Raw genomic sequence first — 15,114 nt, forward strand, 5'->3', positions numbered from 1 at the left:
TGCCTCCTTCCTCCCTGCAGTTTCATCCGGCTGCTAGAAATGCTTTTCAGAACTCTTTCAAAAGCAACCAACCATTTAGAGGGAGTGCTCAAATGACCTGTGTAGGCAGTGATTTGGGAAGGATGCTGCCAGAGCTGTTGGGGCCCAGAAAGCTGGACTCAATTCAAGGCCTGGGAAGCATTGCCACCACCTTGGAGCGCTCTGTCGGGCCCTGCCCTGGTATGCTCCCGCCGCTGTATTGCTTTCCACAGCTTGGAGTCAGGGAGGCCCCAGAGAGGTCAGGGGCCTGGGATGGAAGGGCTGCCCAACCCTCCCAGGGCAGACCTACATTTTTCAGAGCCAGCTCCACATGTGGCATGAGTTAATCTACTGAGAGTTTGAAAATATTCTTTACACCCTACAGAAGTCAACTTACATGGACAACTCAATCCTTCCCAACCCTGCCATCACCAGTCCTGCTGCACAGGCGATCATGGACAGGGTAAAAACAGCTGAAGGGGACTTAAATCAGGGTTGGGAATGTCCTCTGAGCACTGGCCACTTCAGCTGAAGCCCTGCACTAAACAGCGCTGAGAGGTAGATCCATCCACAAACCCTGCAAATATCAACTGAGCAGGTGGGCTCTGACACCCGTGTTTACGTACCAGGCAAACCCACTAGCCTAGCAGGGCACAGTGAGGACCAGGAGGCCAAAGGCTCCTAAGCAGCCCAACAGAGGTCACCACGTCCAAACATAAAAGCCCACGAGGGCTTCCCTGGTGGCGCAGTGGTTGAGAGTCTGCCTGCCGATGCAGGGGACACGGGTTCGTGCCCCGGTCCGGGAAGATCCCACGTGCCGCGGAGCGGCTGGGCCCGTGAGCCATGGCCGCTGAGCCTGCGTGTCTGGAGCCTGTGCTCCTCAACAGACCCTGGTCACACAAGACTGAGGCACTGTCTTAGCAATCCCTAGCTCCATAGCCAGGCACCCTGAGACAATGAGGCAACTTGAAAGTAAAGGAGGAGACAGAGAAACTACGAACAGACAGAAGTTCACAAACACAGCAGCTCACAGGAGCACCAGTGTGACAACTGATGTTACGGGCGGTGACAGCTCACAAGAAGAGGGCATGTAACTCTTGGTTAGCCGTGAAGCCTGCTGGGAGAAACAGGGACATCTCAAGAGCATCCGAGACCCCAACTCCTGGGGTTCTACAAACAGGGAGTAACAGACAACTACCCCAGTAATGACAGAAATGCCAGTTAAAATGACAAAAAAGGGCTTCCCTGGTGGCGCAGTGGTTGAGAGTCCGCCTGCCGATGCAGGGGACACGGGTTTGTGCCCCGGTCCGGGAAGATCCCACATGCTGTGGAGCGGCTGGGCCCGTGAGCCATGGCCGCTGAGCCTGCGCATCCGGAGCTTGTGCTCCGCAACGGGAGAGGCCACAACGGTGAGAGGCCCGCGTACGGCAAAAAAAAAAAAAGTGAAAATGACAAAAAAGTATCATAACTGTAAAAGACAATAATGAACCCTGCCTTAAAACAAATGACCCAGGGCTGGCAAGGCTGCAGGCAGAAAGAAACGCTCCCATGTTACACGTGATGCTGGTTAACCTGTCCTATGAAAGTGAGGATACCAAGAGCCCTAAAAATGTCAGCCCGACTGCCCCATTCCTGAGGATCTGTCTAAAAAAATTAATCCAAAAGAAAAGGGGGAAAACACAGGAAGAAAGTTGTTTTATGGCAGTAAAATGCGTAATGGTTAAAAGCTGGAAATTAAAACACCAAATGTCCAACAACAGGGAGATACGGGTATGTAATGTAATGAAACATGATATAGTCAGTTAAAAGGGAAAAAGCTATTCATGGCATTACGTTAACTGGGGGAAAAGTAGAGCAGGAAATTGTACAAGTACAATGCTCGCACGCAAATAGATAAAGACTGAGAGGAACCGCAGGGAAACAAATAGCTGTGTTTGGGTGGTAGGCATATGAATGTAATCCTTTTTAGTTGCTGTAAAGTTTTGACAACAGACTTTTAAAGAATTGGCCTGGCTTTCCCAGCAAAGGTGGGCTTGTCACTCTCTGCTGGGAACCAGTGCTAACCCTTAGTCTTGGGGCTTGCCACACCTCGGGCCATCCAATTGGCTGGCTACATCTGTGGGAACCCACCAGCCTTGTCTGAGTGAGGCAGGTGTATACACTGACTGGTCCAATTGGCTAAGAGGTCCCTGGGAGAAACACAGAGGACATTGGGAGTTAGACAAAGGGAGAGCATGGGTAATTCTATGCACTTAAATATTGAGATGGATAATTTAAGAATCCAATGCAAAAGTATGCAAATGCCCATCTGCTACATAAATCTATAGGCTGACAACACCAGAGCATAGTTCTCAAATTAGAATGGTCTCAAATGTCAGGTGGTCCACCCAACCCACAGGTAGGTTAAGGATGGCTGCCTGCTTTATAGAGGAGAGCTGAAGCTCAGAGGGGTGAGGTGACTTGCCCCAGGTCACAAAGTCAGGGATTGCTGAGACAAATGCTGCCACTTCTCTGCTAACTGGCAGACGCCTCACGCCTCTGAGGCTCAGAACATTCTTGACACCTGGTCTTGCTGCTTGACTAGACACAGCCATTTCAACTTGTGCCACAGCCCAACTCAAACTCTACTAACCGCCGGAGGCCCACCTCCACCTCCCCAATCCATGGGGGGCACCTCCAGGAGGGACACCAGTTGGCCAACCAACCCCTGGAGTCGTGGTGTCACCCATCCAAATTCCACCAGACCGTGAAGGATTCCCCTACAGGGCTAGCCCAAGGCCATCCCACCTCAAGCGCATAGCTATCTGCACAAGCAGCGTTGGACCCAGTCCTGGCCCCGCCACTTCCTGGTTGTAGGATCTTGTAAATGACCCAGCCTCTCAGTGTTCTCGTCTGTAACATGCAGGTAATAAGAGTCTCCATGGGATAGGACTGTTATGAGGATTAAATGAGGTAACAGACATTCTCAGCAAAGTGAATACAAAGTCCTCTTGGCGTAAGTGGGACACTACCCTGAACACAGCTTCTGTGAAGACTGAACAAGACAACACGAAGGACCTAGCAAACGCCTGGCTTACAGCAGGGCCCTCTAAGTAATAGTTACTATGATAACAATAAAGGCATCAAACACAGCACAAAGGCGGGGCGGTTCTTCCCAGGAAAGGGCTGAGAAGGGCTTTGCAGAGCCTGGAGGATGTTTGTTCTTCCCTTCCTCATAGAACAGACTCTCCCTGACAGCCCCCTGCTCCGCCTTCCACCCTCTGCCCCCCTCATCCTCCCACATGCTCACCAGCCAGGAAAGGACCCCAGCACTCCCCACTTCTTCCCTCTGATCCCCAGGGTCCAGTGAAAGTCAGACCTAGACCCTCGCCCTCAGTCCCTGCTGCACAGCAAGCCCGGGTTCAGGAGGAGGATGGGGTGAATGAAGGAAACCACTTCCCACTGACTTCATCTCCTCCAGGTCGGGCTTCTGTCAGGTTGTTGCTCCCTCTGGGGCCTGTGGCTGGAGCTCCCCCGCGCCCTGCTGCCCCGCCCGCCCCCAGTCCCAGGCACCCACTCACAGCTCGAGGATGAGCACCACGTCAGTGCGGTTCTCGAAGACGTCGTGCAGCGTGATGACGTTGGGATGCAGCACCTGCCGCAGGATGCTCACCTCCCGCTCGATCTCCTCCCGGCACACACCCCGCCGGCTGGCCTGTCTCTGCCGCTTCTTGATGAACTTGGCTGCGTACTCCAGCCCCGTGCTCTTCTCTCGGCACTTCTTCACGATGGCGAACTGGCCGCTGTGGGGACACAGACCCACACAAGGAGGGCATCACTGTGGTTACTGGGGAAGTGACCTGGTTGTCACCCCTAGGTCACAGTAACTCAGAGTCATTCTTCCAGGGCAGGACAAATCATGCCACCAGACAGCATCCCCACCTGGCCATCAACCAGTGACTGAGACAGAGTAAGTACTGGGCTTCCCTTCTGTTCATATGAATCCTTTACCTTTTACTAGGAAGGAATGTTGGTATTGTCACTCCCAGTGTACAGATGGGAACACTGAGGCCCTGAAAGGCTACTGGTTTGATCTGGATGACACAGTTTCATCGTTCCAAAGCCTCAGCTAGAACCCCTGTCTTGTGTCTACCAGATGAAATCACAATGTCCAGAGGTTTATACTACTTAATGAAAAGATATTTAAGGAAAAGCAGGACTTTCCTGGTGGTCCAGTGGTTAAGACTCCATGCTCCCACTGCAGGGGGCACAGGTTTGGCTGGGGAACTAAGATCCCACGTGCTGTGAGGTGCGGCATAAATAAATAAAAAAATAAATAGAATAAAAAGCAAAAAATGGTCAGCATGGGCAAAATACTAACAGTAACAATCCTTTGTTTGGGTCTCCCTTATCTGGAGGCAAGTACAAATTCATCTATTTGGAATTGTGAGGGGACAAAGCAGCTCTATAGTCTCATGTTTGTACCTTTGTTTCCAACCCCTCCCAACAAATAAAAATCTCAATTACCTGACATGAGCCAAGTAGTCAGACTACAGGGGACAGAGCTAATATGAGGATGACGCACTTAAGGACGAGGCCAGAGGCTATGCCAGCTGGGTTCGGGGGGATCCTGGTGGAGGTGAGGGTGGGGTGGAGGCAGCCTAACATTGTTAGTAAGCACAGTGGGTGTTCATCACGGTGAGAAGACTGATAGGACCACAGAATCGTAAAATGTTAGGAAACTGAGGCACAGGAGACATCAAGTGACTCACTTGAGGTCATCACAGAGTTAATGGCAATGCCAGGCCCCAGGGCCGAGTGCCCAGCCCACTGTTCACAAAGCCACTAAGATAGTTAAAGGAGTCAAGATGATGCTCAGTGCCCTTCAGGGCTGGGCCTGAAAATCCTTCACTCCAGGGACCCAGACAGCCATCATGAAATGGTGTCCTTGCCAGAGTGGCAGGTGGCCCTAGGCCAGCCTCCCTGAGTGCTTCAGGGGCAGCCCCCCCACCACACACACACACACACACACACACAGAAAAGGGCAGCGGCCTCCTGTTTCACCATCTCAGTCCAGGCAGTCGGTGGGGACCACTCGAAGTCCCTGGTGACTGCCCAGTGGCCACCCTCCTGTGGGTCTTCCCACTTCCCTTCCATCACTGCCCCATGTTTTCTTGCCAACCACAATACCCACTGCTTGAGACAGAACTCAGAAAATGTTAAGGTTCAGCTTAATGGCTAAACAAGGGGCCATGAGACTCCACACTTTAGAAGTACTCTCTTAGTGGCTCTGGAGTAAAAGTTACACACAAGTGCTCTGGATATATGCCTCAACCTCAGAAAACAGCATCACATCTGAACCGCTCCATTACTAGAATAATCCTTAGTGAGACAGCCTTCAAAATAAACCAAAGTGATAAAAAAAAAAAAAAGTCAAGTAGAGCGAGTAAGGAATAGCTATGCCAACACTTAAATAGCATTCTGTGGCAACCACCTTAGAGATGCCAAACACATGTTCACGCATCTCTCCATCCCCTCATCCCCCAATCACCCAGTGCTACCTGAGCATCTACTCTGTGCCAGGCTCTGAGCTGCACAGTAAGGGGCAGGGACCAAAGGCACACACATCAGATACAGATGGAGCTCTGGGGAGGGAGAGAGCCCTGGCTGCTTGGCTGGGCTGGGAAGCCTTTGTGCAGCCAAATGTCTATCACACTGTCTGCTAACTCTAAACTATTAGAGTTAACTCAGCTATGTATGCCCCAAATATTGGCTCTGGGCTGTCTACACACTAGGGGTTGACCCAGGTGGAGTGAAGCCAAGCCTCCCAAAGTCAGAGGGAACACATTCAGTGAGATCTCTGGTCACCGGAAGCTGCTTTGGGCCTTGGGACATCAGGTTGCTTAGTGGGTACCACCAAACCCTGGACAAAGCCTCCAGTCCCAGGCAGCTGGAAGTCTCTGTGTCGGGATGGCCACGCTCCTTTCCTCTCTCTCTGACACCTCAAGGGGCCTGGCACTGGCAGCCCTGAGGGATGGGAAAACCAAAGCTTAAGGATTTTAAGCGATTTGTTTAAGTTTACAGAGCACAGAGGTGGAGGCACAGGGATTTTATAAGGCAGAGCTAAATATTTCAGGTTGCCTTGACAGAGCTTTCCCTTTGCCTGTGAGGGAAACGGGGGCATTTTTCTGTATCACATGCCTGCAAAATTCCTCCAACTCTCAAAAAGCAAATGAGTGTTTGCTCTTCCTGGTTGAGTGTTCTCTCTGGGAGAGCAGCTGCGGCAATGAGAGGTGACTGGGGGTCAGGCCTAACACAAGCAAGCGTCTTCCTCCAGCCAAAAGGAGGTATTCTGAGAGTGCATGACTAACACAGACCCAAATACCAAGGAACGTCACTCATCTTCCCTCTCTTCACGGGACAGCGGTCCTCTACTCAACCTGCCCTGGAGAGCCTCAAGGAGAGCCAAGGCCACTTGCTGGTTTTCCCCTCTCTCCTTGAGCTGGTACTGGGAAGTGTGCAGAACACGCTCCACGAGGCCAGCCCTGGGGCAGGGAGGCCTTGGGCAGGGAGAGCAGCCTTCCGGGTCAGACAGTCCTGGCCTCAGGAAACTTACGCCGCCTGGCTACCTGCTCTGAGCAGCAGTTTCCTCATCTGTAAAATGGGAACTGTGATTCCCTACCAGGGAATTGTGAAGACCGGAAATACGTCATGCCGGCCCACAGGCAGCTCCAGTAAACGGTGACTATTACGTCTTATTGGTTAGTGGCTCATGTGAAGGCAGACATCACTGGTCTACATGGTCTGCGATGTGTGGCCAGGGTGTCAGTGCGATTTTAACACATCCCCACCCCACCCCCTGACGAGTCCAGTGCACAACCAGATATGGGGATATCTTTGTTCTAAGCAATTAACCAACTCTTTTCATCCTTAGAGCAGTGGTTCTCAACCCTGGCTGTACACTGGAATCACCAGGGGAATTTTTTTTTTTTTTGGCCACACTGCACGGCATGCGGGATCTCAGTTCCCCAACCAGAGATCGAGAGATCGAACCCGTGCCCCCTGCAGTGGAAGCGCAGAGTCTTAACCACTGGGCCACCAGGGAAGTCCCGGGGAATTTTAAAATTACTGCTGCCTGGGCCCTACCTCCAGAGATTCTGATCTCCAGGGTCTGGGCTGCAGCCTGGGAATCAAGATATTTAAAAGCTTTCCGGGTGACCATGACGTGCAGTCCAAGCTGAGAAACACCAACTTACAACAGTCTTCTGATTATCTCCATTTTCTAGGTGAAAAAAGTACACCACTGTTACTCGTATTATTCCTTGCCCTTTTCAGTATTGATATATTACCCTCTCCCTTAGTTCTTTGATCTGATCATTAGAAGGAGGATGGGAGGGGAGAAGGGTAAGGGGGGGAGGAGTATCATCTCTTCCACCAGGACAGTTTTTCCTTGATTTGCAAATCAAGGCAGAAGACCACCCCGGGCTCTGGGAAATAACAGGAATGGAAGTTTGCAGTTGGGCACCCCCTGGTCACTGTACCCACAGCAGATGCACGAAAGCCAAACCTGAGGTGGCTTCGTCACGCCCCCCAGAAGACCCAAGGGCAGGTGGAAGCAGTGATGGTGATGAGCCCTTGTCTGCCCATCAGGAAGGCTCTGAAGCCAGAAATTCAGGCCCTGGGATGCAGAAGTCGCTCAGCTAGGCTACGGGGCAAGGGGTGGACAGAGAGAACCCCTCTAGGTTAGGACAGAGCCATGCAGGATATATCCCGGGAGGGAGCAGAGAGGAGCCATCCGACCATAAGGGAAGTGACTGCCAACACTAATTCAAAAATTATGGGAATGCTGAAACACTGATGTACATAGGCAGAGCACGCATATTCCTATTCCCGCCTCCCTAGCAAGAGTCAGTTCCTAACCTGAATGCAGCAAACGGAGGGTAGTCCGGAGGTCCAAGTCCTGGTCCCCGTGACCTGCCACCAAAGCTTCGTGGGCTTGGACAAGGAGCTGCCTTCTCAGTTGTTCTCCTCCACCTGCCACCTGAGGTTTCACCTCAGAAAGCTTCCTGTCAGAAAGCTCCTAAGAGCCCATGACAACTCTGAACAGAAATGAAGCCTTCCCTTCACTCTCCAAATTCTATCTCTGGGCTGATGTCTGGAGACTTGGGTTCTGGTCAGGGCCCGTCCACTAACTGGTCATAACCCTGGGCAGCCTGTTCAACTCCCTGGGCCTCAGGGTCCTCCCTGGTCAAATGTGGATGAGAAAACCCCGCCTGTCCACTTCACAGGGCTGTTGGGGAAATCATGAGATAACGCCTGACAAAGGACTTAACTATCCAGCACAGTAGAAAAGCAGGAGGTGGGGGTGGGTGGAACGCTGAGCCGGAGGCTGGCTTGCAAAAGTCACGTAGGAGGGTTTCCGCGAAGGACGGTAAATCCACAAGACACAGAAACTACCTTCCCTGCTCCTGCCAGCTGCTCCCCTGCAAGTATGTCAGGAACACGCCGCTCTTCCCAGGCCGAGGGCCCAGCCCCTCACTCACTCAGTGCCCTGGGAGAACAGAGCAGGCTGCGTGAAGATCAGCGTCACAGTCACAGACAGAACTCAGCAGGGCCCAGGGTGGCACCCCATGAGGGTCTCCTGTTGTTTGCCCAGGAATCAGATGAGGAGTAAACCTAGACCGGCTTCTCAGAACTCAAAAATAGTGTTGCTGTCTCCAACACCAGCTCCTAAGCTTCATGGAAGAGCCTGGCTCAATTACCACCGAATTCTTCACCGCCAAAGAATAATCTGGGCGTGACCCAAATCTCACACCCTGAGATAGATTTTGTATAGCAATGTGGACATCCCAGCATTTACATCCAGCTTTTCTCTCTGCAAGCTAACTGTAATTTTATTCTCTCTTTTAATATTTGCAGGTACCATTCTTAGCTCCATTTTACAGATCAGAAAATGGAGGCTTAGGGAGGTTAAGTGACTTGGTAGTTGGGCCAGGTAGCAGGCCCTGATAGCAGGGTTAGAACATAGAGTCAGGTCAACTGACTCCAGCTTCAGTGAGACTCTCAAGGTAACTAGCCAGCAGTGATGTACCAAACAGTGAGGAGGGGGCCCACCCCAGAATGGAGGAGCATTTTATCGCTGACAGCATTGAGAATTGCCAGTGCATGATGATAATAAAAAGTAGACTAATTTTTATTCAATTTTATCATTGGTTTTGAATTCTCCAAAGACAATGCACCCCTCATGGCTGGCATTGAGGCAAGACCACTCCCACTACCCACCCACTCCCACCAGGTTGGCTATGGCCAACTAGACTTGTTCTGGCAACTGCCAGGGGCTGACTGCCAAAGGTGTTTTGTCAGGGTTACGGATAGGGTGGGTCTAACTCATTCTCATTCTCAGTCAACTCTGAAGTGTCCAGGAACTTAGTAACTTGCCCCAAAGTCCCCAGTTGGTCAAGGCTGAGATGAGGCAGAGCTGTACAGAACACAGACCCTCCCCAGGGAGGAGATGCCATGGGAGGTAAAAGGTAACAAATGGGAAGTGCTCCAAGTCAGAGGGATGTGGGGACCAGGTTCCTCCTCCCGCTTCCCCCAAGCAATCACTGCAGTTCCTCTTCCCACACTCCAGAACAATGAGCCACGATTCCTCTGGAATTAGCCTGCAAGTTTGCAGGACCACCGGGTGGGGATGATGCTTAGAAGCTTCCAGTCATGGCCACCCCAGGTGCAGCCCAGCAGGCGGGGGCATGGGACATTCAACCAACATGTGTCAAATGTGTGGACAAGAGGAGCTCAAATCAAGTGTCCGCAGGAACCACATCAGCCTGATCCCAGAGGACCCACACCCCAATCCCAGGGCAATAGCCTGTCTGAGGATGGTGTCCCCACTCCTCTGCCTGGTCAGGCTTGACTGACCCTGCCTCTTAACCCCCTCCGCCTTCCAACACATCTCATATCTAGTCAGCCACTCCTGATTCCCACGAACAAGATCTTTCTCCCATTGCCTTAGTAACCAACTTGCTTCTGGTCTGCTATACCCAAGTCCAGGATTTAGAGTCAAAAGACCCAGGTTCTATCTCCAGCTCTGCTACTGTGACTCTGAGCCTGTTTCCTTGTGTGTAACACAGACATAAGACTATCTCAATCTTACCAGGTTATAATGAGAGAGTGAGATAAGTATGTAAAAGCACTAAGTAAACTATAATTCTCTGTGAACGCGAATTATTCTTTCTTTCCATCCACTGGATCGCCATATCTGGATCCTGGTCTCCATTTTCCAGTCCCAGCCTTGAATCTGATTCAGCCCCTGTGAACCCCATCCACAGATCCCAGCTTTAAAATAGTGCTGGAGAGAACTGGGGCCGTTGAAAGGTAGGGTCCCCAGGTGGTGCCAGGATCCAGGAAGACAGAAAACACTTCAGGACACAGTCACCCAAGGTCAGGGCAAACAAGGGACCAGACACCCAGGAAGCCAAAAAAGGGTGAAGAAATACAAGGGTGTCAGAAGTGGGAAGCAGCAAGTCAAGATTCCAGGCCAGAGAGATGAGGGTAAGGAGCAAAAATTTACCAAAAGCCAGGTGGGCAGTACGTCAGGAGCCAGGTGGGCAGTACGTCAGGAGCCAGGCAGGCAGTACGTCAGGAGCTAGGTGGGCAAGCGAGGAGTGAGAGGCACGCGGGGGCAGCGGCCAAGCCAGCAGCCGGCACATGGAGATTGGAGCAGACAGAAACATCAGCACAAGACCTGCAAACACAAGAGCGCCCAGAGCCGTTCAAATGGCCTATTCTCCCAGCTAGTGAGCCAAACCCACTGTCTAACGAACCCATTTCTCCTCTCTGACCGTGTTGCCCATACCTTTCTAGTCTCCTGATGATGACTTTAAAATTTATTTGAGGTATGGAACCCTCTCTCCAATAAATCTTGCACAGAAGCCCAATATGCAAAACAGATAAAAAGCAGTACTTCTGGGACTTCCCTGGTGGTACAGCGGTTAAGAATCCACCTGCCAATGCAGGAGACATGGGTTCGAGCCCTGGTCCGGGAAGATCCCACATGCCGTGGAGCAACTAAGGCCATGCGCCACAACTACTGAGCCTGCGCTCTAGAGCCCGCGAGCCACAACTACTGAGCCTGTGTGCCACAGCTACTGAAGCCCATGTGACTAGAGCCCGTGCTCCGCAACAAGAGAAGCCACTGCAATGAGAAGCCCGTGCACCGCAATGAAAGGTAGCCCCTGCTCACTGCAACTAGAGTAAAGCCAGCGCACAGCAACAAAGACCCAATGCAGCCAAAAATAGGTATAAAAAAAAATTATTGTTTTTAAAAAAAGGAGTACTTCTTTTTTGGGGAGAGGCACTCAGAGGTCACCTACTCAGAGCCCACCAACATGATGCCTAAAGGGGCTTTATGGAACCCCAAGGGCTTCAGGGAACACAATTTGAGAAGTACACTCTACAGCATGGAAGCATGCTCGTTGATGATCCCAAAGCAATTTCAAACTGTAAGAAAAAAGAAAAAGAAAAAAGGAGAAATAGAAAACACTGATGAAGTAATTCTCAACATTATTACCTAGTCTTTTAAGAAGTTACTCTGAGCAAGCCAAACTCACGGTCACCAGTAAGGAATACATGTAGGATAAGCATCAGGAACCAGAAGTTTCCAGGGAGCTGAACTCTGACCTACAAATGGCCCCTGTCCAAGAAGTCACAGGTGTCTGCCTGTGCTGGCCAGTGGCAGCTGCTTTCACATCTTAGCTCATTCAGTTCCCTGTCCCTCAGACTAGCTTCCTTCCTCTGACACTTTTTTTTTGTGGGGGTGGGCAGAAAAAATTCCTAAAGCACCAAAAGGGAGGACCTGTTGAGCAGAGCCAAGTCAAGCTGAGCTCTGATTACCTTTCGGAATCTATTTTTAAGTCTAAGCACATTTTGATGCTGTTGTCAAATGAACGTGAGCCCACAAGTCCAAGGCCTGAAATAGATTAGGCTCAGTTTAAGTTGGACTTGGCTATTCAGAGAAAGGTTTTCACTGAAAATGCAGCTCAGTGTCCTCTGGTATTTCCCTTAGTTTAGAGTCTAGATTCTAGACACTGACGTGAGGTAGGTTACTATGGTTTGAAGTGTTAGCCTTGGAGGGTACCACCCACGACTCACCATCCACCCACCTGTCATCTAGTCCCCTAACTATCCACCCACCCATCCACCTAACTGTCCATTCACCAATCCATCCATTCACCAATGTACGCCTCCATCCCTCATGTGTGGATCAGTGTCCTAAGTGCTACAAACAAGACGCGCCCCACAACTTGAAGGGCTCACAGTCAACTGGGGAGATCAAACACTCGTGGAAAAAGAAATACGGAATGGATGTATAGAAAGAGCTGTCTCAGAGTCACCTGCACGGGAAGCAGTAAGTGCTGCAGCAGTTCAACAGAGGGAGAAAGTATCCGCCAAGGGGAGTCAGGGGAAGCCTTAAGGAGCAGGTGGCATTTGAACCAGGTGCAACAGTGTACTATTAGGCCATTCAAGACGGCTGTTCTCTTGTCCTCTGGACATCCCCTGCTCGACCAGTCCCTGCCTCACCTACACCCTACTCACATAACTGACCTTCCCTCTTAATCATAGAGCCTACTCAGTCAATGCCTACATACTTGCCCCCAGCCCCAGCTAGTGATTGTTCTAATCTCTAGATCAGAACACCTTGACCAAGATAGCTCATCAAAGGGGCCATGAGGGGCCTGCTCCTCTGCTGGTTTCCCTGGTAACCGATGAGCCAACCTGACATCAATTCCCTCTATAACTGGTAACCTCACTCTCCCACCCAGGAGTGAAGACTTGCTGCCCTGTCCTGCCCGTCATCTGCTGCACATGGTGAAGTGTCACTCCAGGACCTTGCTTCAGACATGTAAGATCCCCCCAACCATTAAACCACTGATGTCTCTGTCGCTAACTCTGGGCTCTTTCCTTCGGTCTTGAGGCTGGGCAAGTACAGGGCTTGCAGGCCTGTGGGGTACAGCCCAACAGGCAGAAAAAGCTGGATGCAGACAGGCAAAGGGGAGTCAGCTCGCCACAGCTGGAGAAGCAGGGAGTGATACACAAATGCTTTATTCTGGGCAGGCCCCAACTCACCACCTCTCTACCTCACTTCCTCCCCGTCAAGTGGCCACTTTCTCGAGGAAGTACATCAAGAAGCTGAACTTGCCCTTTCCTCTCCTCTTTGTGTGGGTGGAGGGAAAGGAAGACAAGCGGCTGGCAGCCAATGATGTTCGCTTGTAGGGCTCCCTTCTCACCACCCGAGTTCCTGACAATCAGATGTACCTTTGATTAATGAAAGAACTTCAGCAGAACAGGTCAACTTGCTTGATCCCAGAAATGCTAGCCAATTGGCCTTCACAGCCTAGGTGGAGCCCAGGAGGCTGGACCATAACAGATGTGACCTTTTGCATGAGCTCATGCTACAGAGCAAAAAAGGGACTACAACAGGAAGATAGAAAAATCCAGGCTGGTCGAGGTTCTGTTATTACTGTGTGGGGACAGGGTCCTCCCTCATAAAATGGTGAAGTGAACAGTTTATTGTCTATAAAACCTCCCTCCCAACTTGCCAGACCACTCTAGTGCCAAGAGTTCTGTACCCAGCCTCTCTCCTGTGAACTCTGGACCTCCCCATGGTCCATATCCCCTGGGGATCCTTTCCATAATTTACCCATAATTCACACTGAGTGATAATGGGAGGCAAAGGGTTAACCTGCCCTCAGTGCAAAGTAACACATTCACATTTTAGCAGCATCCTTGACCAAGAGGGGCTTCAACAGTGGCAAGTTTAGGCACATGTTGGGCAAGTGAAGGAACTAACTGGAGATAAAAAGGTCTTTCCTGGGCTTCTCTGGTGGTGCAGTGGTTAAGAATCCACCTGCCAATGCAGGGGACACGGGTTCGAGCCCTGGTCCAGAAAGATCCCACATGCCGCAGAGCAACTGAGCCTGTGTGCCCCAACTACGGAGCCTGTGTGCTCTACAGCCCGCAAGCCACAACTACTGAGCCTGTGTGCCGCAACTACTGAAGCCTGCGTGCCGCAACTACTGAAGTCCGTGTGCCACAACTACTGAAGCCCGCACGCCTAGAGCCCGTGCTCTGCAACAAGAGAAGCCACCACAATGAGAAGCCTCCGTACCGCAACAAAGAGTAGCCCCTGCTCATCGCAACTAGAGAAAGCCCGCACACAGCAACGAAGATCCAACACAGCCAAAAAGAAATCAACAAAATCAATAAATTTATTTAAAAAAAAAAAAAGGTCTTTCCTAAAATTCATGCCGAAAAGGTGGCCCTGAAGAGGACTGACTACATACATGTATCTGCATACGTGAATGCGGGTGTGCAAAAATCACAACCAATCATTTCTTGTCAATTCTCTTCCATTCACCTGGATCTTAATGTTCAAGGGATTCTTGCTGCAACACCTTCACTAATATACACAACTCTTAGCCGTCTAGGGTGGATGCTCTCTGTTCCTCGGGATTTCTGTGAGTTTTTGACCCCAGGTTTGCTTCCTCACCAGTACTTAACAATACCTCAGATCACCTCTCCCAAACTCAGGGCTGGGGATGGGGAAGACCACCATGTTGTGGGCAGAGCACGGGATTTGGAGTCCCGGCTCTATCGCCAATTTCCAAGTCCCCTTCTCTCTCATGGCCTCAGTTTACTCATCAGAAAAATGTTGAGTTGGACCAAGATGTCTCTCTCACCCCCATCCCAGCTCACCCTCTTAGGATTCCCTGAGGCAGGTCAGGGTGTCACATGCATCTATCAGTCTGGGACACACAGGGTGATTTCTGGGTTTCCCGCTGCACAGGGTCCAGCCACAGGTTCAAGCTACTGAGATGTGTCAGTCCCATTTTAACCAACTAAATTTCCAAAGAGAGAGTGGGATCAGGGCTTTGGGCAAGAAGAACAGATCTCAGGCACTCTCAGAAAGATGCCCCTGTACCATCTTCACATCCAGCAAAATGTTGAACACACCAAATAGCAGAGATACCTCCATGACAAATGACCGAGGCATTCACCTTAACCAGCAACCAGCCCATAAGAGCCTGGGGAGAAAGAACTGTCCTACTCATCTCACAG

At 51.0% G+C, this 15,114-nt stretch overlaps 1 protein-coding gene across 8 annotated transcripts in view; it reads right to left on the minus strand.

The window, feature by feature from the left end:
- The window catches only part of DAPK2 (death associated protein kinase 2), a 119,692-nt gene that overhangs the window by 49,416 nt on the left and 55,162 nt on the right, over positions 1–15,114 (minus strand). For all 8 annotated transcript variants that reach the window (XR_010946136.1, XM_067749911.1, XM_067749889.1 and 5 more), the window contains exon 3: positions 3,579–3,800. Coding sequence is in view for 7 of the 8 variants with exons in the window: in XM_067749911.1 (XP_067606012.1) it covers positions 3,579–3,800 (222 nt within the window). In the remaining variant the exon portion in view is untranslated. The remainder of the gene's footprint in view (positions 1–3,578; positions 3,801–15,114) is intronic.

Source organism: Pseudorca crassidens, chromosome 1 (genome assembly GCF_039906515.1).
Source record: "Pseudorca crassidens isolate mPseCra1 chromosome 1, mPseCra1.hap1, whole genome shotgun sequence".
Classification (NCBI taxonomy): Eukaryota; Metazoa; Chordata; class Mammalia; order Artiodactyla; family Delphinidae; genus Pseudorca; species Pseudorca crassidens.